General features: G+C 39.9%; 1 protein-coding gene across 3 annotated transcripts in view; it reads right to left on the bottom strand.

Annotated features, from left to right (window-relative positions):
• The window catches only part of FBXW7 (F-box and WD repeat domain containing 7), a 162,023-nt gene that overhangs the window by 91,708 nt on the left and 42,490 nt on the right, over positions 1–27,825 (bottom strand). For all 3 annotated transcript variants that reach the window (XM_032187460.1, XM_032187461.1, XM_032187458.1), the window contains exon 2: positions 2,738–3,295. In XM_032187460.1, coding sequence (XP_032043351.1) covers positions 2,738–3,226 — 489 coding nt within the window. In that variant the 5' untranslated portion in view covers positions 3,227–3,295. The remainder of the gene's footprint in view (positions 1–2,737; positions 3,296–27,825) is intronic.

The raw sequence follows: 27,825 nt of genomic DNA, 5'->3' as shown, positions 1-27,825 counted from the left end.
TGATGGGTGCCCAACACAACTGGCATATACTGTGTTACTTGGGAACCTTGCCACATCCTTAACATCACATGATTCCACAGGCCAATAAACAAACCGTAAAAAAAAAAAAAAAAAAAAAAAAAAAAAAAAAAAAAACATTACAAAGAGACTTTATTCAGTAGTTTATAAGGAAAAGAAAAACAGAAAGACAAAGAACAGATATCCAAAAGTTCATATGAGTGCACAGAAACAGTTCACAACTGTAGCAGTTGCTGTTTTACTCAGTCACGCTCCTATCCCCTGATAGTTGGTACTGATGAAAACACCCTGTATGTTGCCAGCATTGCTCCATACAGCTACATCAAGCTAGCAACTGCGTTGGATCAGCAACGTATGCCTCTGAGCAGCAGGGTTTACATCTGACATAGAAACAGCAGAGCGGCAGATTCAGTCCCCACAGCTGATACTGGTGGCGCAAAGCAAGCTTCACAGGAATACAGAATACAGCAAGGGAGCCCATAACTCAGCCAGAGCGACAAGAAGCAGAACTGTACTAGACTACAAATGCTGAGAAGCATATCTGAAACACTAAAAGTCAGTCTACGAGGTTTGAGTCTCCTGGGATGAGTCCATCTCCAACAAGTACAAAAAGAAATACTGCCGATGAACCTACAAATACCCCTTTTTCTTCCCAAAAGCAGCATATTCATTAGTCATGAATGAATTACCAGAGTAGAAATAAACATGCTCTGGCACAGCTGTATTTCTACAATATTTCCTAACACAGAATGCGTTCCTATAGTTAGATTTTGTTTTATTAAGGAATTGATAGGAATTAATGAAGCATTACTGCATAACCATGACCTCGAGCAGTGCCAGCTCAAGCAGCTTTCTACCTGTGCTGCTCCTTCAGGTATACAGTTAAAACTATCAAAAATAAAGTCACACCATGAATCAGAAACAATTCCCAAAGATGATTTCCACTACCTAGCTCCCCAAACAGTTCTTGCAGGAGCACAGCCTGAGGGCGCAGCACAGATGAAAATGGCCAGCACTGCATGGAAACAAAATGCAAAGCAACTATCAGACAACACAGAAATTGTGTATCTATACGAAAATCTCTGAGACAAGCTCCTTTAGGCAAAACTTCCTTGGAATATTGATTCATATTGAATGTGCCATAAAAAAATTTTGAAAATTGCATTCATTACTAGAGATGATTAAAAAAAGCTTCAGAACTGATCATGTTCTGCTCAGTTCATACGTATTTTGAGTACGGTTAGTTACAAAGAAAAACAAAGCTTTTGAGTCAGAGACTTTACATGTATTTCTGAGTGTAAATATATCTTACATTATGTATCAAGTCCAAACTGGATGGGTGCTAATTGTTACACAATCATCAACAAGTAACACTGAACTTTGGAAAACCAAATCATCAGATTAAAAACAGCACGTAGAAAGCTAACTGAATGACATGAAATTTGACTGCATCACAGCATTTCATTCCAAGTTAGAAAGCGTACACTTCAGAAGCTTGAACAGTAGAATTATAAAGTTGTATCATTTCCTAAAAAAACACATGAAAACATTATGACTTTTCTAAACAAACTAATCAGCAATACCAAAAACGTATTGCTGCAGCTTCAAGCAAATATTCATCCTATTTACCTGTTCTGGTGCATCTTCAAGTCTGATTATCAATACATTTATATTCATAGTCATACAAATAGGGAGCACTGTTAATTGCTTCTGTGTTTGTTTTTTTTTTTGTTGTTTTTTTTTTTTTTAACATCAGTTTTCAGAAAACCGAGTATATTATAAGAATTTGAGGGGTTTCTGTTTTATTTTGAAAGGTGGAAGGAAACAAAGTGTTTTATTACCAATTTATGATGATTACAAAATTAGCACATAGGCTTAAGAACAATGCTCTTCCACAACGCCACTTCCCTGCTCCTCCCTTTCATTAGGCAGTATCACCGCTATCATTATTCTTTCAGATTTTGCTGCTGCTAAAAGCTAAGATAATTCTTTCTTCTTGAGGTATTCGGAAAACATGGTGAACTCCTAACAAACAATGGATCTTAAATGTTGGGTGATACTTGTAACAATAAAAATGCTATTATTTATTTTCAAATTATTGTTGCAAACTGGAAATTTTCAATCATTTAACACAATTTACAAGCTCCTTTCAAGTAGCATGTCATACAGCATTATGCAATGACTATAAATGAATGATTCACTATTACGTTCTTTTAAATCCATATGTTGTCAATGAAATCACCGTGACCTGTCTAGAAGGGAGAACGTTGAGTTCCTGTAATATTTCACACTAACTTTTCATGACCAACACTTTGAACTAGATCTCACAGACCACCACATACACACAATTGCTTACCTTCTTTCTTGCCTGCTTTGAAAAAGAAAACATAAATAACCCCTGGAGAGTCTTATTAAGGGTATGAGTCAGCATATGAAATACTTTTTAAAACAACCCTGTTCTTTTTAAAATAGTCTTTGAGAGCTCTAGTCCCTTAAAACAAGTACTTATTCATGTCAAATGCCTGCAGATTTTCTGATTATTAACAGTGAAAACAATACAGTTTAAGAATTTATGTAGTCCACAAACTAAGTTCTTTAGGAAACAAAGTCTTGGCCTCAGTTTAAAACCTCAGTTTAAGTTTATATATAGATATTATTTTCCAAAATCCAGAGTTAACCAAGATTAATAATAATAATAAAAAAAAAATCAGTTTCTCACCTTTGTCTTTGTGTAGAATGGTGATGACTGGTGAATGGGCAAGTCCATGAGGCTATTGGAATTTGTGACACTGTTACTGTTCGCATGTTCATCTTCTCTACTGCTGTCATCAGACTGATCAAAATCATCACTCTCCTGGTCCATTTCCTCCTCCTCTTCCACCTCCTCCTCTTGATCACCAGCATGTTCATCATCATCTTCCTCTTGGTTACAAGTGGATTCTTCATCCACTGTAATAAGTCTATTGTTATTTTCTTCTAACTGTTCCTGCTGGGATTCATGTCTGTCATCAAATCCAGGTTCTTCTCCTCCTATCTCCCCATTCCTCCCAATGTGCTGCTCCTCTTGTTGTCGTCTTTGCTGCTGCTCCTCCTCTTCTACAACCCGATTCATCTGCTCCTCATCTACTTGGCTTGAGGAAGCATTACCTCGAAGAGATCCACCAGTTCGTCGCCTCTTGCTGCCCACAGAGAGCAGTTCCTGATTCATTTCCAAAAGCCAGCTTGCTACTTCTTGGACCTTGGCTAGGCTATCTGAAGATGCAAATGCTTTCACATTCTAAGGAGACAAAAAAAAAAAAAGTGGAAAATTACAAGCTATATTTTTGATTAGATGATGCATAAAATATCACTGCATTGTACTACTCCCAACAACTTGAAATTCCATGCAACAAGGAGCAGTTTCAACTTCAGACTCAATTTTTTCAGTTCATTGTCAAGCTTTTAACAAGAGAGTCATTTCTACTATCATATAGTCTGAACATGATCTCTGTAAAAACTAGATTCTGCAAAATTCCTAAGTTTTTCAGAACTACCTGCACGTGAGTATACATGCCAAGAGAAAACAACCAGCTTCTTAGCTGTGCATAGCACCCCGTGCTCAGGTATACACACAGCACACCTCTTACTCAGCATGTTAAGCTACATAAGGGATTCAGAAAGCACAACGACAGCATTGGAAAGGAGCACGAGTGCCCCATATCACAGTAGGAGCAGTAAAGGACTTCGTTTCCACAAGTCCTTCAGTAGAGGAAGACATTCTTCAACCCACTCTTCTCCCACCCACACATGCACAAAAGAACAACTCCGTATCTTCAGAAAGTCTACCACCTGTCAGTTTGTTCCTTTGTTTTGTTTGTTTTTAAAATCAGACCAGAAAACTTTAGAGGCTTGGATGACAGAGGTCTGAATAGATAAACCCCATCTTTGCTCTATGATATTTTTAAAAATACTAAATTTATTGCTGAGGTGACTGGAAGGTCCCAGAAACCATAGCTCAAGTCATTTCATTGTGTCTTAATGTAAAAGCCACAGAAACACATTTACAGATGGTTTTAAAGTCTTGCTTTGAGAGGAACTCATAGATGGGATTCTGAACACCTGCCTCCTCTTCAGCACGGAAGCAATACTTAAATCCCAAAGACATGGTTCTCAGGTTTCCACATATCTAACCACATGACAGTCACCCCCAAATAAACCCTCAAAGCTGAGAAGCTGAAATGTGTTCCAAGCAAGTGTCCACTAGCAATTAGTTCCACTCCATGAACTAGCAGCTAACAATAAAAGACAATTAAGCTATACACATCAAGGCAAGGACATGAAGGAAACAGCAGAGACTGTGCTGACTTCTGCTTTTACCAGGGGAAAAACCCAGCAGGGCACTGGGTTGCACGTGACCCAAACCAGAAGCTAACAACTCCAACCTTGAGTGCAATGGGCATCGGAAATAAACATGTTTAATTTTCTATACATACTAAGTAGTACTTGAGAAAGATGCCATTAAGAGAGCACTCTAAGAGATGCATTTTCACTTATTTTTTTTTTCTTAGCATATTTGAGTGATGTTTATCTCCATTTCATCATGCAATTCAAATGTGGTTGTGAATACCACCTGACGCTAGCACAAGTTATTTATCAGGCTTGCTACATAGTTTAGGCATTATGAATGTGACAACAGGACATCTTACTTTCTCAGAAAAAGTGAGAAGATCTTGATTTTTTGAAGTACTTAAGTCACTTAAAAACCAATACTTAAAAGGACTATATAAGAAATCTACACCTTCACTGTCTAACAGTTTTAATTTCCACTGCAATTCTCTAGTCACAAATGAAGCTTAAGAGTTTTAAACATTCTTCAGTATCACCAGCTTTATTTTAAATATATGCAACTACCTGTTTAGGACGTACTTGCTGAAGTTGTAAATGCTCTACTTGTTCCTAGAATTTCAAACATACTTTCAATTTTACCTATAAGCAACTAACATGAAAGGTTAGCATTAAAATAACAAATCAGATGACAATAATAATTATAAAATGCATCAGATTCTGCTAACTGCTTAAATAACAAAAATACTCTACTGTTACTGTTAATAACAGGCCTAAATGAAATTCCAGCCAATCAAAAAGACAATATGCTAGTTTTATTATGGATTTTTAATTATTCCTCCATTTTTGCAGTGACCATCAATTCACAATGTTAGCCTCAAACACAACTTCCGTTTCGCTCTGTATCTAAACAAACAAACTCAGCTTGTTTTTTTCCAGAAGCCTATAAAATGCATTATCAAAATTTAATTACAAGCAGTGCTACATCAGAAAGCATCAATATGCAAAGAGGTGATACATTTGCTGAAGCACAGATGGATGTACGTTATCTGAGAGATGTGAAACATTAAAGCTGCCTTCTGTCACGCAAGTGCTTGCAGAATTAACTGCTGCCAGCTAATACACAAGATGTAACCATTTCCATACATAAGGTAGATATGGAACAGTAAGGGGTTATTATTTTGCAGGGTGAAGACTGCCAGAGAACTAAGATGCTGTGTTTTCATCTAGCACCGGGCCTCCTTCACATGTACTCTGAGCCCCATACTTCTATCACATAATGATTGAATATCCCAAGTTGGAAGGGACCCCACAAGGAGCATGGAGTCCAACATATCCTCAGATTGGTACCGGGAAGCTCTTGCTTTTCCTGCCCACCTCAGACTTGAGTGAGAAATTCGGACAGCCACCAAAGCGTGACAGGGCTGCAGCAATGCCTGCATATGCATTTATCATGCAAACCTCACTGAGCTGGGCCAGCAACTCTGGCAGGCAAGGCTCAGGGAAGTTTCCTAACACTTTCAGCAGGTCACTGTATGGAAATACAGGGAATCCCTCAGGAAAACGTAAATCCTGGAAGGGAGCCAACAGTGAACACCGAGCCTCAGAACACACCTCCATCTACATTCAACATTAAGTGCTGCTCACACTGAATTCTTCAGCTTTATCCAGAAAATATGCACAGAAAATAGATTGAAGAAGTAACCCAGAAAAACAGTAGCTCAAAACCAGCTGTAAGAAGTGCTGAGGATCACCAGGGAAGTACAGGGAAATTCCTCAGGACCGACAGCCGCAGCAGGCTCCGCTCCGTGAGGCGAGCGCCCCGCGGCCTGCTTTCCCGCCAAAACCTCTCCGTCCCCTCAGCAGATCTGAGAACCACTGCACATTTTTAAACTTATAAAAACATAACTGTGGGAATACCTGGAAATCTCCATATGTACGGCTGGCTCTTCATTATGCCCTTTTATCACTTAAAACTGTAAATTAGGGGAAAAAAAAAAGGAAAGGAGGTCAGAGGCAGAGAGGGCAGGGTGGGGGTAGTGAGCCTGTTTTGTGTGGCAAAACTTGAAAAGGTTATCAAGACTTAACTTCCAAGTGAGAGATGCAAACCCCCTTCTAGGCAAAAAAAAAAAAAAAATACTTGGACTTTACACGATAGCTGACACTAGGCAGCACTATGCACAGGCAGCCTACACACTGTAAAAATAACATTTGATGTAATGATTGTACTACTAGCCCCAAAGTTCGCATATGGGAAAGGCTTCCAACAGCAAAGTAACAAACCCAAACAGAACCATAACAGTCCAATAACTGGAAACAAACTGTACAAAGTCAAAGGGGAAAAAAAGCACTTCTGTGGGTTACAGTACTGGACAATTATCCTCATGCAAGGCATTAATGAAGACAAGACGTTTCAGACATAGCCACACCTTAAACTACATTCATGGGCTTTAAACAGAAATTGTAGGAGATGAACTTTGCTGTATTACACAGGGTGGGAACCTAGATCATAGCAATGGCCTCCTCTAGTCATAAAATTATGAGTTTAATATATTGTGGAGAGCTGGAAAATAAACAAACCTTCTATATTTCCATTATCTGAAAATGTAGATCTGAGCAAAATGAACATTAAACTTTTTTTAAATTTCAGTAGCTTTGAAGCAAAATACATCATTCTCAGTGCAACTCATTCTACAGCAAGACAAGTAGGCACGCATTTTCCAAGAATAAAGCCACTTCTTCCAAAGGTATACACACCTCAATTTGCTCATCCGGCCAATTCACAGCCCCAAGCTCCACACAAATCAGCTGCTAAAAAGTTTCTCTGCTCCTGCTCTACCATCGTCTTGCCCAGCATGTCTCCGGCTACTGCTTTTTTTTCTTTACTCGAGACTGATCAGCAGACAAGATAGAGTAGAGCAGCACACGCAGCCTCTGTTGGATAAGAAATCATCCTGCTCCCTTATGCAATCTCTTTAAGATCCTTTACCACCGACTCATGTTGTTTATTTAGTGCAAAATGGTCAGAGTAACCAACATGAAAATTAAAGTGCTCCTTTAATGACTTATGTCAAACATAAACCTGACAGCAAGCAAAAAACTAGACTAAGCATTCAGTAAATTAAAAAAAAAAAAAAAAAAAGAAACAAAACAAACACAGTTAAGGTTTCCCTGTGCAAATTTAATTAAGTCCAGCTGCCTCTAATCTTCTTGTGTGGCCAGTTTTAATTACCTCTCCTCCCTACTATAATCTGGTCCCAACTTTTCATCTGCCTTCTCAGGCTTTTCATCAAGTCTCCATGCCCCAGCCAAAAAGACCTACATCTTTTTGAACAAAGACAATTCCACTTTTCCCACAACATGGGGTCTACTGTAAGATGTCTCTCCCCTCTGTTCACCTGCTTCTCTTAGCCCAACAATCTTATTTCACCAGACTTCACCCGTTTTCTCCCTGCTTCATCATCCAAATTTACCATCTCCTAGGACTGCCTCTTAAGACAGCCCCCTCTCTAATCCTCTGCCTCTGTCTCCCAAACCCTTTTAGCCTTGAGTGCTACTTTTCAGTCCCATATTTTGCCCTGTTCTGATCAATTCCCTGCAAAACAAATTTAGATGAGACACAATAGCTGATGTAGGTATTAAAGAGTACAAGAGAGCAACATCCCTTGCTATCAATTACAGGGACAAACACAGGAAAGCAATTAAAAGAAAATTTAGCTCTGAGTTGGAAAGACAATGGGGATATGAAAGATCTATCAGGTAATCCTAATTCCTCTTAGTAAACACAGGTAAAGTATGAAATACAAGATAAAACATGAAATAGCTTACAAGACCCAGCAGACAATAAGATTACAGAAAAAATAGTTGAGGAAACATGAGAAATTACTATGGGAATTTACATATATTTAGCAGTGCTTCAGCTGAGTGGCATGAAAAAATATCAGAGGTGGAAGATAAATTAGGACCTTTATTAGGCAAAAGTTTAGAAGAAACAGCTTGAGCAACAAGCAGTCAACATACTTTTTCTTTAGATAATGATAAAGTATGATATCTAATTACTTTATACAGACTAAGGTATTTTATATGAACAAAACAAGGGCCCAGCACTCATTGCATTCTTCTGACCTCCAGCTATACTCATACAAATGTTTCAAACTGCAGATGTCCATTCCCTCCTTAGAACTCAACTGCTGAATCGAAAGTAACATTTTCTGCTCAATAGGTCTTGGTCCTGTTAGTGTAGGAGAATAAATTTTCCTTTTATGTATCTGTCCTTTCTTCCTTTTACATTATTTTTTCTGTAGTATTTCCACATGATATTCATTTGTACACTTTGAACATCAGCACAGAACATTAACTTTTAATGTCCATTCTCTATTCAGAAACAAATAACTTCATATTGCATGTTTAAGTGGGTGAATAAAACTCTTTTAAGCCATTACGGTAAAAGCCCAGTCTCTTCAAGACAGATTCCCTTAACTCTTCAGACAGTGACTGTGGCAGAGTCAGAAAAGCTGCAAAAGGCACAATGCTCTTGCTTGCTCTGTACAGGCAGGGCACACACAGATTCATTAGCAACACAATCACCTGCGAGGTTCATGCACACACACACAGAATTTGGATTACTTATAGCTAAAATATATTCCATGATTTCTCTGTCTTCACAACATCAAGAGGAATGCTAGATCTTAACACCATAAACCAGAACCCCATTTCTTCTCTCCTCAAAAACAGGAAAAACTGTTCAGGATAAAACATTACACAGAAGAGACCTAGCCCAGAAAGACTTCTTGCTCATCTTCTTCTAACTCATCTGAGTTCAAGTTGCGGAAGTTTTTAACAACAGAATTATGATATAAAATGTATTATTGAGACACACTAACAAAATTAAAGCAGTCAACACAAAATAGGAAGAGAGGAAGACTGATCTTTTCTATAAACACTTCTCTGCAAGAAATTCATGGCCTTAGATCTTATATTTGAGATGTTAAAAATATATGCATTTTCCTCACTTCAAAAAGGAGGAACAAAATACCATAGCAAATTACAGAATAGCATGTTATACAGGGTATGTTTTTACCTTAGAACTCGATACTTAAGGAAATGAGAATTACTGCAAAATACCGTAGGGGTAAGGATAGGGTGGTAATTAGAGAAAATGGTAAAGCGATCCACTGAGGATGCTGCTGGAAGACTCCATCACCTCGTAATAAGAAAACAATATAAAATTATAATCTTAAGTCCTTTTCCCCAAAAGCCATATCACAACTGACAATTATCAACACAAATACAGAGTTATTGAAGAAATGGAGAGCTCATGACTATACACCAGGAATATTCTTACCTCTCAGCTCACAGAAAACTAAGACCAACAAAGTTACTCCTCCTTTTTAATTTTGTTTTCTTATGTTTTCATCAAGAAGAGTGAATGGATATAAATTGAGAATAAAATAATTCAAAATCCTTGAAAGATCATCATGGGAGGCAACAATCCACAATAGGAAATCAGTATTATGACCGATCTCACTGTGTTCATATAAATAATTGTGTTATTTTTAGTAGTTACATCAATAATAACTGTTATACAGAAGATGGCTGGTGTATCTTTTCAACAACTACTCTTTGAAGTAAAAAGGAATAATCTGTAAAATGTGACAAGTTAACAATCATGTGTGACTAATGACAGGCTTCTCCCCTTTCCTCAGAAAATGAAAAGCAGCAAAAAGCTTGGAGGAGTTTAAAGGGTGCCAAAATTTCCAGCAGCTACTGAAAACAACATAAGACAGGCAAGTCCTCCATACAGTCCTCCATGCTGCCACTTAATCTGTAATGTTAATCAGCGTCCTTTTTCTCACTGAAATAATCTCTGAGCTAGAAAGGTAAAGCACAATTTTCAGTTTTATTCTTATCCTTGTGCTTTGACAGTTTTACTGTGACTTGGATTCCTATATTCATTTTACCTCTGTAAACGGAAGCTTACCTTGCATAATTAATGCATGCACTTTAAAAAATATATATTATTTTTTTTACAAAACAGATTACTACGTGAAGCCTGCAGTATTGCTACTACTAGTAATACAGAACTAGCATGCTCGGTTGTTCAGTTTAGAATAGCAAGTTTCTATCTTGATATTTCAGTCTCAGTTCAAGTATGCCTTCTGTGCATACTAATAAAGAGAAGTTTATTGCCAAAAACAAGCAGTAGATCATACTTAACAGCAATATAATCAGAATATCTTTAGTTACATTACTAGAGAAGCACATGGGCTGAAAAATTCTCAGATTAGATAAATAGAGCAGGCAGATAATTACAGTCTTATGATTTAAAGATGCTGTTGCATGCCTACTTAGCAAAGCCTAGAAATGTAGAAATGGGATTGTCCCAACTCTTACTTCATGCTAAATACACATGTAATAAAGATTTTCTCTCAAAACAAACAAACAACCCCAGTCATCATAGAGCAAGAGTGACAACTCCTACAGTTCAGCAGGACACAACACGGTTCTTTAAATGTCATCTGTTTGGGAAATTGGGAGGTTAGTTTCACTCCTCCTACCCCTTCCCTAAACTAAGCTAAAGAGGTTTGGGGTCTGTGGTAGTTAAGACAGCTTTCCAAGCTGGCCCCTAATCTCTGCAGATCACCCTCAGACTAGTAGACCTGTATTGCCTGTATCTAAAGTCCTAGAGATCAGTCTTGATGGAGATCAGTGCTCCATCAACAGCCCTGCATACAGAGACCTTCCCAGCTGCCTGGAAGAACATCATTTTGGATGCTTTTATGCAGCTCAAGGCCTTTTATCCATAGGAAGGGAGCCATAGGAGAGAAGAGGATGACACTCCTAATCTTGCTTTCTAGTAGTAACTCCAGTTAAGCCATGCTGGAGCACTACATATCATGGAAAACTCTCCTGAGAAAATGCACAAATTAAGCTCTATGTTCCAACAGAAGGAACTGAACCCAGAGCAATCCGTCAGTACCGCACTATTTTTAAGTAAGCAGGCAATGTGATTATCATGCAGAAATGACTACTTTGTTCCTAAGTATCCAGCTGAACAGGGATTTTATCTAATAGACAAGAAGCAAGGTCCAACCACTGAATGCTGAAATTAGAAAAATCCAAATGGAATTAACTATGAGAATAATTACTCACTCTAATAGCTTACTAGGAAGATAGTAAATTCATCACGGCTAAGTCTTAAATTAGAGAAATACTCCCTCTTAGCTCAGCAGGCACATTTAAAAGCTGCAGAACACGTAGCACGAGCCCAGCTGCCCGAGCACAGTTAGCTGGCTGCCCCTGCCTGGGAGCACACAGGAGCACGAGCTGCCGTGGTCACCTCCTCTCCGCTCCGACAGCGCCACAGGTTACCCAGCTGCTGATAAAAAAGTGCCTAGTTCCACTGCAGAGAGATCTCAAGGCCATAAAGCTTAACACGCACAGTAGCTGGCACAGCCAAAACAACCTTACTGTAGATTTGTCTCCAGCATCCACAACAGTGCTGGACATGGCCCCTGGGCAGGGATGCATTTCCAGCATACAAACCTACAGACCTTAGCAATACGTTATGCCGAGCTGCTTTATGAAGCCATTCACATAGCCTGGTACCTCACACGGTGCTGCTTTGCAGAACGGTATCATAAGAGCAATACATAAATAACTTCCAAGAAGAACTGCTCATTATTAATGCAAAATATCTGAAGGTAAAAGCAAAACAGCACTTGGCAGCGAGAGTGCTGCCATTAAGATGCTTGGTCTAAAAACCTCAAAGTGATTTATAGAGTACCCAAATGACTTCTCCGTCTCCGTTTCTTTCCTGTCCACTAATCATAAAAGTCATTTTGGGTACATTTCCCCAAATTATGGGTTTTACTGATAGTGAATTGCAATTTTACCAGATGGCCAGTGTCAGCTTCTGGCAAAACGGCAGCATGATTTCTTGGACAGAATCTCTAATTGAAAGGCTGCAGAAGTGCAGCACAAGGAGGCAGATGCACAGAACAAAAAAGGTGAACCTGGAACGCAGAGCAGAAGAGATGGACAGAAGAGGTGAACTTCAGCCGAGGTAGACCTTGAGGACAGAGAGCAATTGCATTTAGTTAAATTTAAACTGAATTTAGTGAAGTTTAAATGGGGGGAAGGAAGAAATTAATGCCAAGTACTAAACTCTTTCCTAACTGAGATGAACAGCTCTAGTGTGTAATGACAACGCACAACCAGATGAACGCATGCACACTCACTTTGTGCTGAAAATCTTTCCAGTGGTTAAGAAGGAAAACACCACAGGACTGAAGCTGAGAGAAGTGTAAATCGAGCAAGCACCAAGAATAATCTTCTCCTTGGCTGTCAAGAAGTTTCATGGCATAGCACAATTTTCTCAAGAAGCTGGAAATAATATCGTCTCTTTTGAGATCTACCACATAGGTATCAGAGATATATCCGATAGACATTATGGACAGAGCAGCTCTGGTGCATAAGCTGCAATGCCACTGCTTGAACATCCAGTCAAAAATATTAAGAGCTCTCCAGCTAAATAGACATAGAAGGTCCCATGGTACAATGTCTGCAAATGGGCCCAAGCACTGCTATTTAAGAAATATAGCTTCATTTCAGACTGAATTTCTAGAAAAGACTGCCAGGTCTTTGTTGTACAAATAAAGAACAGCTTACCAGACATTAAAGAGCTATCTATTAATACTAATGCTACTTCTTTTCTTTTTCCACAAGGTGAAAAAAGTCCCCAAGTCTTGCCAAGCTATCACTAACAGTACTTTGCATATGAAGATCCATAGCGGTAAGGCTACTGTTTAAAATTTCTATTTTCATTTCCTGTTTTCGGTTGCCTACTCTTTAAGAAAGTTTGAAGGACTATTATCTATAACATTCAGCTGTCATGTAGTTTTAATTGCTAGGAAAAATTCCAGTAATTCTATCAGTACTGCTAATGCAGCTGGGAGTAAAAGGCTGTAATACATTACAGACTTTTTTTATTTAGGCCTAGTTCAGCAGAGCTATAAACTGAATTTCTGAGATAAGAAAAGGTAGCTGGGGATCAGGTTGGGGTAGAAAATATCCTTCATGCAAGCAACACAAGATACTATTGCTGGTGTAATCTTACCATTTGGGGGGAAAAATACAGATCAGCTCTGTTCCTGTGAGATTGCTGTAAAAGAACAAGGAGTAATATATATTTTATGAAGAATATCTATCTGTCCACTGTCTGACTTCATATCTTATGAAATGCTCTGCTATGTACATTCAATCAGATTTTGTGCAGTATCTGCTGGGCAATATTGGCTCCATTCTGAATACTGTGTTTTCAAAGCTGAACTCAAGAAACATGTACTTTCATCCAGAGCTAGTCAATGAACTCATTAAATGCCTTTGCATCAGCATCTGATAAGAAGTCTTTGACCTCCTTTTATTTTTTTCCTTTTAATAAAAGCCAGAAATACAAATAAAGAAGAATAATGGCAGCATTTACCAGACTTGCTGAAATCTGTTAATACATTGGTTTGTTTGCATTTTCACCATAAGAAAAACTTAAGTACAACAAGGTCACATACTACTGGGACACAGCAGAACCGACTCCCTTCTTAGCGTCTCACTTGAAAGCAAAGAAAAAAAAAAAATCAGTCTCCACACTGTATTAAAAACAGCAAATGTCTTCTCATTAACCTCACTTCTCCAGAACACCGCTTACCACACGTTGGTTCCTGAGTGTTATGTTCTCTGCATCACCGGGAAGCTTTCCGGCAGCAGATCGAAGCTCTGACCTTGCAGAACAACAAGGCGCTTGCTGACAAACAGCATGTGCAACTGCCAGGTTCGAAGGAAGATGATAACCCAACCTGTCTAAAAGAATCTGGCCTCTGCCCAGACAGACTCTTAGCAGGCTCCACTGGAGAAATGGAAATGGTTGCAATTATTGTTATTGGTTTAATGCCCTTAAGATGGCTCTCCGAGAATCTTATTTCAGTAACTGATTAAGCAGTATGTTCAGCAGCAGGCCATTTGCCTGCCAACCTAAGGAAACTTCAGTTTGCTCAGCCAAACTCTGTCTGTGGCTGGGAAAGTAATTTGGGGTGTCTGCGTGACCAGAGATGAAACTAGGTACCTGGAAATGAACATTAGATGGCCTTCAACATTAGGGACAGGGAGGCAATCAAGTGCCCTTGAAAATTCCACGAAGCAATAGACTAGGTATTCAGTGCTCCTGCTCTACAGCACCTTCCTACTACAGAAAGGTGCTGTGAGCACAAGCAGGGAGAAGAGCTGCGTCCCAGACCGGGCAGCACTGACCCCAGGAAGAGGGAACAAAAATCATGTAACTGAACTACCAACCTAAAGAGGTACTGGCAAAGCCTGCACAAATACAAATGCTCTTAAAATTTGAAATTTGGGTCATAAATCAATTGCAGAAAGTAACATGTTGTAGAGGGAGACCCTTCTCTGAGGCTAACGCCAGTGAAGATGCTGCTGCACCTCTGCCACAGGACGTGGCTGGCGAAGCTCCACCAAAAGCCAACTGCAAGAGTGCTGCCTAACCCACCCCACATCAGGGAGGTCAGCAAGCTCCCCAGTCAGAGCAAACCAGCACTGGATTAAAAGTGACTAACGTGAGCTGTTCTGAGGACAGCAGACCATACACCCTTCCAGGGCAGGGGACAGCCTGGGGCCAATTAACATCTTACACCGCTGCAGAACAAACACCTGCCCATAAACTTTATGCTATATTCTGCAATAAAAGCAAGCCGTGTTTCATTGCTAGCATTAGGGATCTAAACTTGGCTACTGAGGTTGGCAGAAGCCACATATCAAAGACCCAAATCAATGCACTTGTCCTGCAGCTTGCTGTCTTTTGAACTTGTCATGGGAAGTCCAGAAAAACAAATGGCAAAGTTATTTTGTGAGGGTCACAAAGAAGTTAGGGAGGCAGTTTTTTAACTGGAAGTTAGCTCTACCTTCTTTCTCTTTCCTCTCCACATGAATATAGATGCACTGGCACACCTAATTCATATTAGGTATATGAACAAAGCTGTACCAGTAAAATATTACTTGGTATTAACTTAGCATCCACACTGCAGAATGACAGGTCAATGACAACAAAAGGAGAAGAGTGCTACTGACCTTAAATACACTGCTGTGTTTCATTGTACAGTTCTTGTATGCAGACAAATGCTGGCTTAAAGATCACTTTAGAAAGAATTGATGCATCTGTCAGAAATTACTTCAACATAACGTGGTTCAGCTTGAACTGGCTATAACAACAAATTCTTATATAGTGCAGAAAAACTTCCTACCTTCACCCCCATCTTACACAGAGAGCAGATATAGCACAAATACTAAAAAGCTGGTGGAGAGTTTGCCCAGCACCCAAACCAATTCCAAACAGGTTCCCCCTCTGAACTGAATTTCATTTCTTCTCTCTTCAGGACCCTTTCCCAAATGCAGACAACCAAAGATTTCGGTTTTATAGTCTGATCCACCAGCTGTTAACATGACAAACACTCTTACAGATAACAACTAAGTAGGTGAATGTTTCCCGATACTTCAGAGCATTTTTTCTCCTTTTTTGACAATGTGCATGTATTGAAATAAGGTTAAGTCCCTCATTTAACCCCTACTTGATAGTAGATGCATAAAGAGCTAAAAAGGCATATTAGAATCATTTTTCAAATACAAACAGATTGCTTTAAGTCTAATATGGACGGTATTCCGAGGAAGCCTTTTCCACTCCTGTCTTACTCTTTAAATCCATGCATGCCACCTGCCTGATGGCACATAAACCAGCAGTTACCAATTCCAAATGAATGCCTTCAAATCAGCCAGTAAAAGTTTTGCTGTACGCATGTGTGCATCCCATACAGACCACTGTCTCACCAAACCACCCGTCTGCCAGAGCTGCACCTGCTTCTCATGCAGAGCTGGGACAGCTTCTTTGCAGCTGTGACCCCACCACAGTGGCAGCTGCAAGCAGGAAAAGGCACCAATGTCACTGTCTTGACCCACCTTTAGTGCAGGCCACTCCACCTTCCTGACTTTTCAAGGGTGCTGTCAGTGCAGTCATCATGAAGATGAAGAGTCATCACTGTCCTTGCAGGACAGCAGAGCCAAACAGCACCAGCTGTATCGATCAGACACAGACCGCACTGCTTCCACCCAGACCTGCTGTCCGTCCTCGCTGCTGCGTCAGGTGTGTGGTGTGGCAAAGGACAGCTGCTGTACCCCACAGCTTCTGCACAGTTCTTGGAAATCAGCACAGTTCCAGAGCACGTAGGTGAAGTTACTCTGGCCCTAGTGAAAGGCGTCTTGATGTTCAAAGGGAAAGACTTGTCAGACAGTTGGTAACAGGTGGAAATGCAAGGCAGCTGGTACGGCACAGCCTGTCAGACAAGAGTCTCTCGTACGTGCCACACACAGCCCCAAAACGACAGGAAGGGAAACCCGAAGAGTCTAACACTGACAGCACAGGGGAACAGAGCTCTGGGGTGCACGGAACAGCCAGGGTACGCTTCTGAGTCAGCTGGTCATTTCTAACAGAGAAAAGTTGTTCAAAGAAAAGACTGGCAAATTAACCATAAAAAAAATAAGGCCATTTTCAAATTAACTCAGAATGGGTTTTTATCACTACCACATAAAAAAGATGTGTGGGACACTCCAGCTGTTAGCAGCTGTATTTCACTACGACTGTTTCTGCTGTTCTAATGCCAAGTTGGAAGATGCTCTGAATAACACTTCGGGTTGCAGCAGCTACAGCACCACCACAAACAAGGTTTCTGCATTTGTCCTTACTGGAAAACCTGGCTGATTAGGTTACGTCCTATGGCAGGCACAGCGGGAAGCCTGTAGATTGGACCTTACAGTAATCATCTGCACTCCAACAGCCTAAAAGGGGTTTTAGTAAGCCTAAGGCATTTCTCTTGGTATACAGCTCAACTTCTCAAAAGGCCCACTCCTAAACAAAGAAAAACAGAACACGGTACAAATCATCCTGACCACGTAAAGTCCAATTCATACATGGGGCTTTCAAGTCTGTTTCTATCTTAATATTTCTCATAATCTATATGTGGACTTCCATAATCTCAGATGCAGGCAGGGCTGATTAACAGATGGCACCGATCTGTCCAAAGTTTAAAAATCACTTTCTGCTCACCAGGACATCAGAGTCATCTATTTGCTCAACAGTAGTGATGATTAGATATAAATTCCATCATGATAGAAAAAATACAATTGAACTAAGGCATTTACATTTCCATTCCTATTATCTTGACACCTGGGAAATATCTAGCAAACAAGATTTCTTTCTCCAATATAAACCCAAGAAAAAAAAAAGAAAAAAAAAAGGCTTTGAGAAATGCTTTTATTTCCTAGAGAAGATTTTATCAAAATCCACTCCCGTATTGTTCATATCCGTTCTCAAAGGTACGCAGTGAACATGGGGTAAGAGCACCAACGGGGTGCGCAGATCTGCTCTTACTGCTCCGACTAGTGAGACCAAGCACACATTTCCAAGATAACCCATCTTCAAGAGCAGACATTGACCTGAAACAGCTTTGGTTGCTTTTTACGGATTGCCCAAATACTGTCTCATATTCTTTGGGTTTTGATTCTGCATGGGAGAAAAAAAAAAAAGCCTGTGGCCCATCTGCCTGGGAGGTGGGATCTCCCAGCCCCAGCAGCACCTGCCACACTCAGCTCTGGGGCTCACCAGGCAGAAACCTTAAGTGCACACATTTGGAGCTGTTTTAAAGGACTTGTTAGAAGTGGACAGGAGACAGCTCAAAAAATCTGATCCAAAGTCTATTCAGCTCCAGACGATAAATTTAGAAGGCTGAGTGCATTCAGAAAACCTTCTCAAAAGCCATAAAATCTGGAAAAGGTTCAACTCCCAGTAGCAGGACGGCAGGCTGGACGACCCTAGGTCTTTCTGCTGCTGGTGAAGGAACAGCGAGCGGGTGATGGGTGCTCCATCATTTATACCCTAACACAGAACTATTGAGCAGCTCTGATGCAGGTACCATCCATCAACAAGAAATGGTTCACTTAGTTGAAATCACATTACCGACCTGAAGAAAGCATGAGATCTTTATGAGCTCACACAGAAATTCTCTCAGCTATGCAAGAGAGCTTGGCGACACATCTTGGAAGAGTGAGAGAGAGCTTCAGCAGATTTTCTGGCAGGACTTCTTTAAAACATAACATATCAACCTCAAAAGACTGGCAGCAGTATTTTAACAGGTATTGTGGAAAGAACATTTTAGTGTTTATTTATTTATTTATTTTCAGTTGTGTGCACTCAATTCCAGTGGGACCCGAAATATTAGCTGAACTTCTTATAGCCAGAGATAACACCAGGACAAAAACAAGCATTGCAGGGAAATCCTAGTTCACTGAATTAAGAGATAGAAGTGCACACAGAGCACTCCCATAGACAGAAGAACACTTGACAGTAGGTAACAACCAGCAGCTAACAGTAAGCAAGTGCTCTGCAAGCTCCCCTGGCACACTTACACTGTACAAGATTTTGCATTTTAATTTCAATATACACTTCCTGACACGTTAAATAAGCTATTTAAATAAACTTTTAGAAAGAAGAGGGGTACAGACACATTTGTGCACCCTTCCTGAGGTGCAGCCCAGCCCCCACGCCCCCAACCTGCTTATCGCTGCATCCAACCAGCTCCCCCGGCATACCTGCGTACATAAGCATCACTAATCTGCTTCAGTCAGAACAAGCCAGGTTAGCTTAAAAGTTTAAATTCTTAGCTAAGCAGATTTGTTTTGCCTGAAATAGATTAGGAAGCAACCGCACGAGCAGTTCCACGCACCGATGAGAGACACGGGGGGACAGGACAAGCGGCACGGGCTGCAACCCGTGAGCAGCACTGCCCAGTCTGACCTGAACGGCCACTGCAGCACAAGGGCACCCACTCGGGAAATTGGTTAAGGGCTCAATTCAAACTCACGGTCTGTTCTGTTCCACAGCTTCCCCATGTTGTAAGAACCAGTGAAAGTGAAGCAAGGATTCCCGTCCTGGTCTTACAAAGAGGCTGGCATCTACAGCTGATCACGTTCACTTACAATGAATCATGGACACAACACTTAGAGTCCAACTGCTAGTACTTCTATTTAAGCAGAGAACAAGCTCTAAATATGATGAAAGTGGCCAATGTTGGCCAAGGGACAAACTTAATTTATTGTTACTTTTGTTCATAAACGAGGAAGGGAGTATAGGTCTACTGGAAATAATAAGAATGACCGTATCTCACTATCCTCATTTAGGGGCTTCTTGCTTCTTTGGCAGTCATCTTCCTAAGTGATTGCACCCTGAGAGAGCTCATGAGGACAGCATTTCAAGGGCAAAAATAAAAGAAAGGACATGCACATACCCAGATGGCAAACACACCACACAATTTACTACTTGGCTGAAGTACTTCACTCCCAAAATAGTTTAACCTAACCTCCTTAGGTCCTTACAACAACCTCCAAAGTCTAACAAATACAAACCAAGTCTGCAAACGCACGGAAACAATAAGCAAAGGTAACACCAATCCCTTCATCAGTGGCTTCAAGGAGATGTTTCATGGACGACCATGTGGTCCACAACTTTAACTATGAAAAAGGGTCTTCCTCATGATGAAGAAATTAGCATTTTTGCTACAAGTGTGTCACACACACACGTGTCTGCTTCTGTCCTAGTACCACTTGTTCTTTTCTCTACAAAGCTCTGAGAGAAGAGTTTTGCCCTAGCATCCTTTCCCTCCGAGCGGAATGCAAAGCAATCCATTTACACACATAGAGCCCAAGATGCAGGCATATAGGTAAGACAAATAGACAATTCACATTAATAACCAAAAATAAGAAACTGAAAAGCTAAACTTTTGCCATTTATTTAAAAAATACAACCTTTTCTAAATACCTTCCAGGTTAATGAAGTTGCTGGACTAGCAAGGGAACAACCAGACGTGTGGAGGGGTGCTTTTGTACTTCACTCCCCTCGAGGAACTGATCGTCATTGAGCACTTTCACACATTTTGCTGGTTTGTTTTAAACACAGCAAGGATATGTGGGAGAGACTGCAAGGTAAAATGCTTCATGAAGATGCAATAAGTTTAGCTCAACTGAAAAACTATTAATCTCTAGCTACCAAATACAGTGCCACTGTTCAGGAGTACAGCATGCTCTTATCAAATTGTCATCAATAAGCAGCAACAGGAAAGTGACTGGCCAATGTTCAGTAATCTCAGTACATTTGTGAAAACTCCACAAAATCCATGGGAGTAGCATAACAATAAAGCTTGCTTCTTCAAGCACACGTGTCACCTCCAAACCACTTACCAATGAACTCGATCCCCAGTATGTAACTTGGAATCCAAATGCTTCAGTTGGCCCTTCCCAAAGCGTAATTGTTTCTCCAAGAACAAGTTTGGCAAATACTACCTAGGATGTATCACTGTCAATACACACACACTTTCCAGAGGTAAAGGAGCAAGTAAATCTCTCTTGCACAGCAGAGTCCATCATCTGTATTTGTAAAGGATGGTCTTGCTCAACAGAATTTGCAAATCACAGACCAAAGAAAAGAAGGAATATGTAAAATCAAGATAACACAATTAGCTGCTCACAATGGGATAGATTTGCTGCTTGCTCTTTCCTCTACTACAGAGGAAGGGAATCAGAAGTACTGACACAGGCAAGTGGGACTTGCTGATGAGATGAAAGGAAAGGTATATTTTGAATAGCAACCTGAAGGTTAAGTTAGAAGCTGTGTCAAAACGGAGAATATTCCAGGCAGATGTGGCAGCATAAAACTAGAATCGAAGTAAGTATAAGGGGATAGCAAGGCAAAAAAATATGAAGAGTGGAATAAATTATACAATATAAGGCCTCAGACGAATTATAGATAATTCATTACTAGATATAGAGTAAACAGGATCAGATCTGTTCAGTGCCTGTAGCCAAGAAAGTGCATTATTGATCTACTGTATTATGCAGAGCTTGGAAAAAGACGACGACTCAGGAGTAAGTGTTCCAGCATATCAATTTTTATATTTAGCAACAGCTGAAACAAGCAGAAATGGACACTTCATAACATTAGTACCTGATTGTTTATTTTATGCTTCAAGACAAATTGGCTTTGTGCACCCTGAAGAGGAATGCTGTCAAAAAGGCCAAAAACACAATTCCTTAATTTAATAATATTTAAAGCTTCTCTAACAATTGAGATGGACTCCAAGCAGCATTGTCCTTGCAGCACGTTATTGATACTGTTAAAACAAGACTTTCCTAATGGAAAATCTAACAAGATGCTAAGCCAGCCAAAGTAATACCGAAAATAGCTGCGGTGTTTACAAGCAAGTATCAAAGTGTTCGTGTCTCTCTGAAGTCCTTTTATTTCCAACACCTAACATATGCTTGTGTAAATCCATAAGATCCTGAAAAGTAAAGGCTGAGAAACACTGCCCAAATTTCACATTGTGGGAACGTGGCAAAATATTCAACTTTGCGTGGGACAAGAACCAAGTTATTTAGAGCCAGTGTGACAGATTTACACCAGGATCCAATGAGAGCTACTGATTAAGTAAATAAGCAAAAAGAAAATTCAAGGACTAGTAAAAACAAAAACTTGACTTTGTGACAGCAATCTGTTTGTTTTTGTGTTGTTTTTTTTTTTTTATCCATGGGCTTTTGATTCTATAAAGCCTAATGTCTTTTTTAATTCTACCCAAGGAAATGCATAGGCTGTAGTACAATCCTTGCATGAAAATGAAATCAAGTCTTCTGTTTGCAACAGATTTGCCTGATGCCAGTGGCTGTTTGCCAGCCATCAGCACTACCATTAATACAAAGACTCTTATCTGCTCTTTGGTTGGTTCATTTGTTACTCGCCTATATTTAAAGTCTTCCTGTGGAAAAGAGTGGACTTGTGGTTCTAGGGGTATCAATGCTGCTACAGTGATAGATGGCTTGTCAAGATACCATGACCATTGTGAACTTACACATTACTAAACACACCTAAATGTATACAGTGGTATTAGCTGCCTTTCTCAGCACCAAAGATAGCTTACCTGGCCAACTGAGAACTTGCCTTTTAAAACCAAAGGTGCAGCTGCGTTCAAATAACAGGAGTAAACACGTCAACACTTATTTGTGAATGGATACGGCTAAATAAAACGAAAAAAATACAAGCGTGCCCTTACTGTTTCCTCCTCAAAAACTATGCCAAATACAAATGAAGTCTGATGCCATCTGCCACCTAATTACACCTTATATAATATATGTCATCAGGACACTTACCATAGCCATCACTCTGCAAGCGATGACACAAGATTGAAGTATTCAACTATCTGAATTTTCCTGCTCAGGGAACTCGCCGAGCCTTTGCAAAGCTGTGCATGCTAATGCAAAATCTTTTCAGATGAAATAGCTAAAATAAATTGATAAGAGTTATGCAGCCAGTGAAGTGCCATCACCTTTTTATTTCCCAGCTATTCCCACAAGCAGGTACTTGTATTCATTATTTTCTATAGTCCCTACACTTAAGATTTGAATTCTGCAAGTCCAAGACCAACTACAGCCAATGGCATCCACATCATACACTATTTGGAAATGTACTCCACAGACAGATCAAATGAAATCCAGTCCTCTTTTCAGGCAAAACTGTCTGAATGACTGCCTGTTGTACTTTGTATTACACCCGTATGTTCACAGTCCACACTCTACGGTGATAAAAGATGCTACTGTGTTCATTATGTTCACAATTTAGGACAACACAAAGACAAACAAAGCCATTTTAATTACAAAACTTCTGGAGTAATGTTTCAGTAATAGAATGAATAAATTTTCCTTTCTGGATTGGCTTGCTGTGTTTCACCAACTTAGCAGTGCTTATGTTACAGTACCATATGAGCTTTGAACATCAACAGTAATTCATTATGAATCCTGCTGCAACAGGATTCAACTTGTCATCGAAAACAAGCTGATCTGAGGCAGTAACAGAAATTTTCTTCGCCAAAGTCAGGCAACATTTTTCGTGCCACTTTTTCTCCCCTATCAGTTGGCGTTACTTTGAAGTACACACACTACTTTCTTACTTAAACCTTTCCCTACTAAAATAAACATGCTCAGAAACATACAGCATGAAATACTCATCTTCCCCAAAGCAGCAGATAAGCTTCCAGGTAAAGACAAGGAATCAGTGCATTTCTGTGCTCTCAGGGTATAGAAGATCTTTAACCTTTTCAATACAGGAAGAACCAAAACCGATCAAAACAAAAATTACACTATACGTTTCCTGACACATCAAACTACCATGAAGTTTCCAGCTTAAGATAAAAGCATAGTAAGACTCTCTTGACGCCAACAAGTCATTCAGCAGTTAAACTTCAGTCTCCCCTAAAAGGCAAGTGTAGATAGGCCTGCCATATTTAATTCAGAAAATGTGGTGTGCTGGGAAATACCACAGCTAGACATCTCACTGCTACCTTGAGCTGCTGACAACTTCCAGAGAGAAGAAAAGCTTGTCTCGGCAACGTCCTGACATGGATGATTCTAGCCTCTAATAACTGAAATCTTAATTTCACCCCACATTTTGCTGTTGTTTTTTGTTTGTTTTTTAATCTTAATGAGAGCATTTCTTAACAATATATTTTTATTATCGAGAGCAAGAAATTTCTGAACTGCTCAGTAAAGTCAGTATCGATTCCCCAAATTTCTCTTCCTTTCTCTAGCGACCAGCAGCACACATCAGAAATTTTAGAAGCGTACTTCTTACATCAGCAGACATAAGACGATGCACGGTAAGGGCCTGTTTTGTAAGTCACAAGAACACGAGGCCACCAGCTTTTAGGAGTTCTGCAAGCCACTGATTACATAGACAGAAGTGACCCCATGTACTAGCACAGAGTGAAACAGCCTCATCTACTGACATCGGATCCTGCAGCCTCTTGCTGCTGCTAGCACATTCAAGTGCATCAAGGGACAGCTGAAGTGCTTGGTGCACGGTAAGACCTGGTTGTGAGAACTGCAATGTATGCTTTGTGCTCACTTGCCTGGATCGATGTGACAGACTTGGCACTCGGACTCACAGACAAAATGCCTGAAAACGTCCTGACTGAAGTCTTTGAGGAGATAAAAAGCAAGATAACTGTGCCCTCCCTTAGCACTATTCTTTACCTGTTTTACAGTCTGCTTTCATGGTTAATTTTCCCTGTAATATATTTAAAAAAAAAAAAAAAAAAAAAAAAAAAAAAAGCAGATCCTCTATTCCTCTATTCAAGAAGAGAAAAACCCTCGCTGCCCATAGCACCTCCTTTATTCAGATGCAGTGCAACAATGAAGGCACAAGATCTGGCTTGGAATATTTAGGGAAAGCACGGTCACCACAAAATGAGCTCATGTCTGTAATGTATCAGGACACATCCTGTATATCTGCTCTCTCAGAGCACAGCTCACAGCTGGTTTTTGCTTGGATGTGGGGAAGCCTGGGGAATGCATTATTTTATGGGGAGGGTGCTTTTTCACGCTGGGGGCTGATAAAGGATCTGAAACATTCTAATAAACCCAGCCAGATTTGCTACCTTTGCCTGCCACTTAATCTAACAGCTCACTACCATTAAATGTGGTTTCCAACCAAAACAAACAAAATCATGCTTCTTTGCATAGCTTTTTCCACATATAGAAGGTTGTCATTTTACTTTATTTACAAAAATATAGGTTCACAAGGAACTTGCAAGTGGAGCACAACTGGGAAAAGTTACTTTCATATGAACAATTCACATCACAGAACAGTGAAAGATTAACAATACATGTTGTATAAAGCAGGTTTGAGGATGCCTTTAAATCAAGACTAAAATCTAAGAATCAATTCATGTTTTTCACAAAGAAAAATGTGTCTTGTGTAACTTGGTCCATAACGGAAGCTATGGGCACCAAACAGTGAGGAACTTTTCAGTCCAAGAACAATTACTCTAAGTTTCTAATAAGAACCAAATTGGGAAGTTGCAATTTATTTCTCCTGAATGACAATTATCCTCACATGCAGTATTCGCTCTCCCACTCTTCCAAACTCTTCTGGTGAAGCTCTATAAAGATGAAGTTCAGCCAAAACATTTTAATTATTCGTTCTTCTAAAGGAAGAAATATCAGGTGGGCACAGCTAAGCAAGATGCATGAAGTACTTAAAGACTAGCCTACATACAGGCATCAGTGCTCACAGGTGATCATAAGATAAATTTTTGAAGGAGGAACTGCTAGTGTACATGTATACATAAGCAAGCTTAGGAAGCCTTGATTACAAAAAAAATGAAATGAGAGAAAAGTTTAGACCCAAGATATTTGTGAAGTCTCAAAATGAGTTAGTAAGCTTGTATATACATATCCAGGGTTTGCTGCTTTCCTATGCTCCAGAACAAAAACTGACAGCAGGTCATCAGCCACAAGTACGTATACTTCTTAAAATTATTATTTTTAAAATCACATCACAACAGACAGGTAGAAACTACCCACATTATTAACTTCAGTTAGTGGCTTGCTAATTCATGTTGTTTTAAATCCAGCTGGCACACCGCACTAATCCTGATGTCCTGCACTAACTTAGCAACTGATTTTCACATCCTAAGATCCCGAATTGCCACTGTTATGCAAGGTGTCTTTCTAGGCAGAAAGAAAGAATTAGCGACCTAGCTTTCACCAGTGAATTGCCACTCAAAATTATGGGCTGTCACAGCCTTAAGAGCAGCAAATTACAGCACTGCCTTCCTAGCTCCTGTAGTACCACACTCAGTCCATGTTGGTTAGCCATTTCCTTCGTTCCTCAGTTTATGCCACCTAACCCAACCTGCTTAAGGAAAAGATTTTGTTGTCACTCAGGCTATCATGGGAAATAACCGCAGCTGTGAAAACAGATGGAAAATGCTTTTGTATACATTCAGTTATGATATGTCTATCTGACGGGAAGCGTCTTCTACTCCCCATCCTGAATTGTGACTGTAGGTGTAGGCATCTGGAGGAAGGCAAAGTGAAATTTGCATTCTTTGGGGAAACAGGTGGAGAAAAAAAGGGACAAGCTAAGCATTAGTAACAACTGTGCATCTGGGAGACAGCACAGTGGGAAAGTAGAAAACAATGAAAGCGACCAGGCAAGCAGATGGAGCCAAAAACCTTGGTGTGTGTGTTTGTGTGTTGGGGGGGATAAAAAATAAAAATCAAGTGACAGCTGCATTAGTTGGCACACAATCCCCAATGGATGGCAAAGACACTACCCCTGAATTGGTGAAGTGTCAGAAAAGACACTGAAGGAACAAGGTCCATCTTTCTATGAATTAAAGACTACAGAGACTACGTGGTTAAAACGTGCTTAAAAGATAGCAGTGAGATCTGAGTTAAGATCTAATTTTTTCCCCAGCTCCAGATGTGAGAAGCTGGGTGAGTCACTAATTCTTTCTGTATCTGCATTACAACAGCCTCAAACACCAGTTTTTGCCCCTAGGGCCTATATATGCCCACAGAGTGCAAGCAAGATGTATTTACCGAAATGTTTTTAGCACTTATTTTTCAGCGGAATTTTCTGGGGCGTATTTTATTATGCATCATATTTCCCGGGTTGCTCAATGGTATGGTATGTGCATACGCTTCATAGCTGACCACTTCATTTTAGCGACAAACATAAGGCAAAAGAGTGATTTTGCCCACCCTTTGCAGGCAGACACGTACTGATCTAGTGATGCCAGCTGCATTGAACTTAACTGTGATGCCACGTTCCTGCGAAACCAAGGCTTGTATCTTTAACAATGTTAGAGTTCAAAGAATAGCTATGGTACAACTCCACCTCTTCAACATTTTTATTTTAAACTATTTTTTATTACTACACTTTTTCACTTGCTGTGAAAATCAGTTATCTGTGCTGATTATAGTTTTTTTCCTCTTTCATTTTCCCAACTTAGGAGGGCCCAATGAGCAAGCTAACACCTGGCCCTAAAACAAACAAAACACCAGAAAAATCACAAAGATGCCACCTTGGATGATAAACAAACACAAACACACTCAGAGCAAAATTTGGGAAGAAGAGAAAGGAAAAGAAGAGAGGAAAAAAAGAAAACCACAAAAACAAGACAGGTTCAGGAATTATTGTCGATGCTTTAGAGATGCCCAGAGAATGGTGCGATGAGATCTGCTGCTTTTACATGCTGAATGACTGTATCTCAAGAAAACAGCCTTAAAAATATATATGTTTTGAAAACAGTAGTTACAGGCACAGATAAAAATTGCATGTGTAAAAGAAGGATCTAACCTTTCATTAACTCAGACTCATCTGAATAGTTTTTAATACAGTGAACTGTTACTGACTCACTCTGAAGGCTAAGATTTTGCAATGATTTGCCTCAAAGCAATTTTTATTGTCAGTATTAAGTTGCTGATAAAAACAAGGGATTTAAAATATAAGTGCTGACACAACCCTAACTACAGTGTTCTGCACAGCAT

The sequence above is a fragment of the Aythya fuligula genome, chromosome 4 (assembly GCF_009819795.1).
Source record: "Aythya fuligula isolate bAytFul2 chromosome 4, bAytFul2.pri, whole genome shotgun sequence".
NCBI classification, from domain to species: domain Eukaryota; kingdom Metazoa; phylum Chordata; class Aves; order Anseriformes; family Anatidae; genus Aythya; species Aythya fuligula.
Note: the sequence above shows the minus strand (reverse complement) of the source record. Positions and strands in the feature narration are given on the sequence as shown.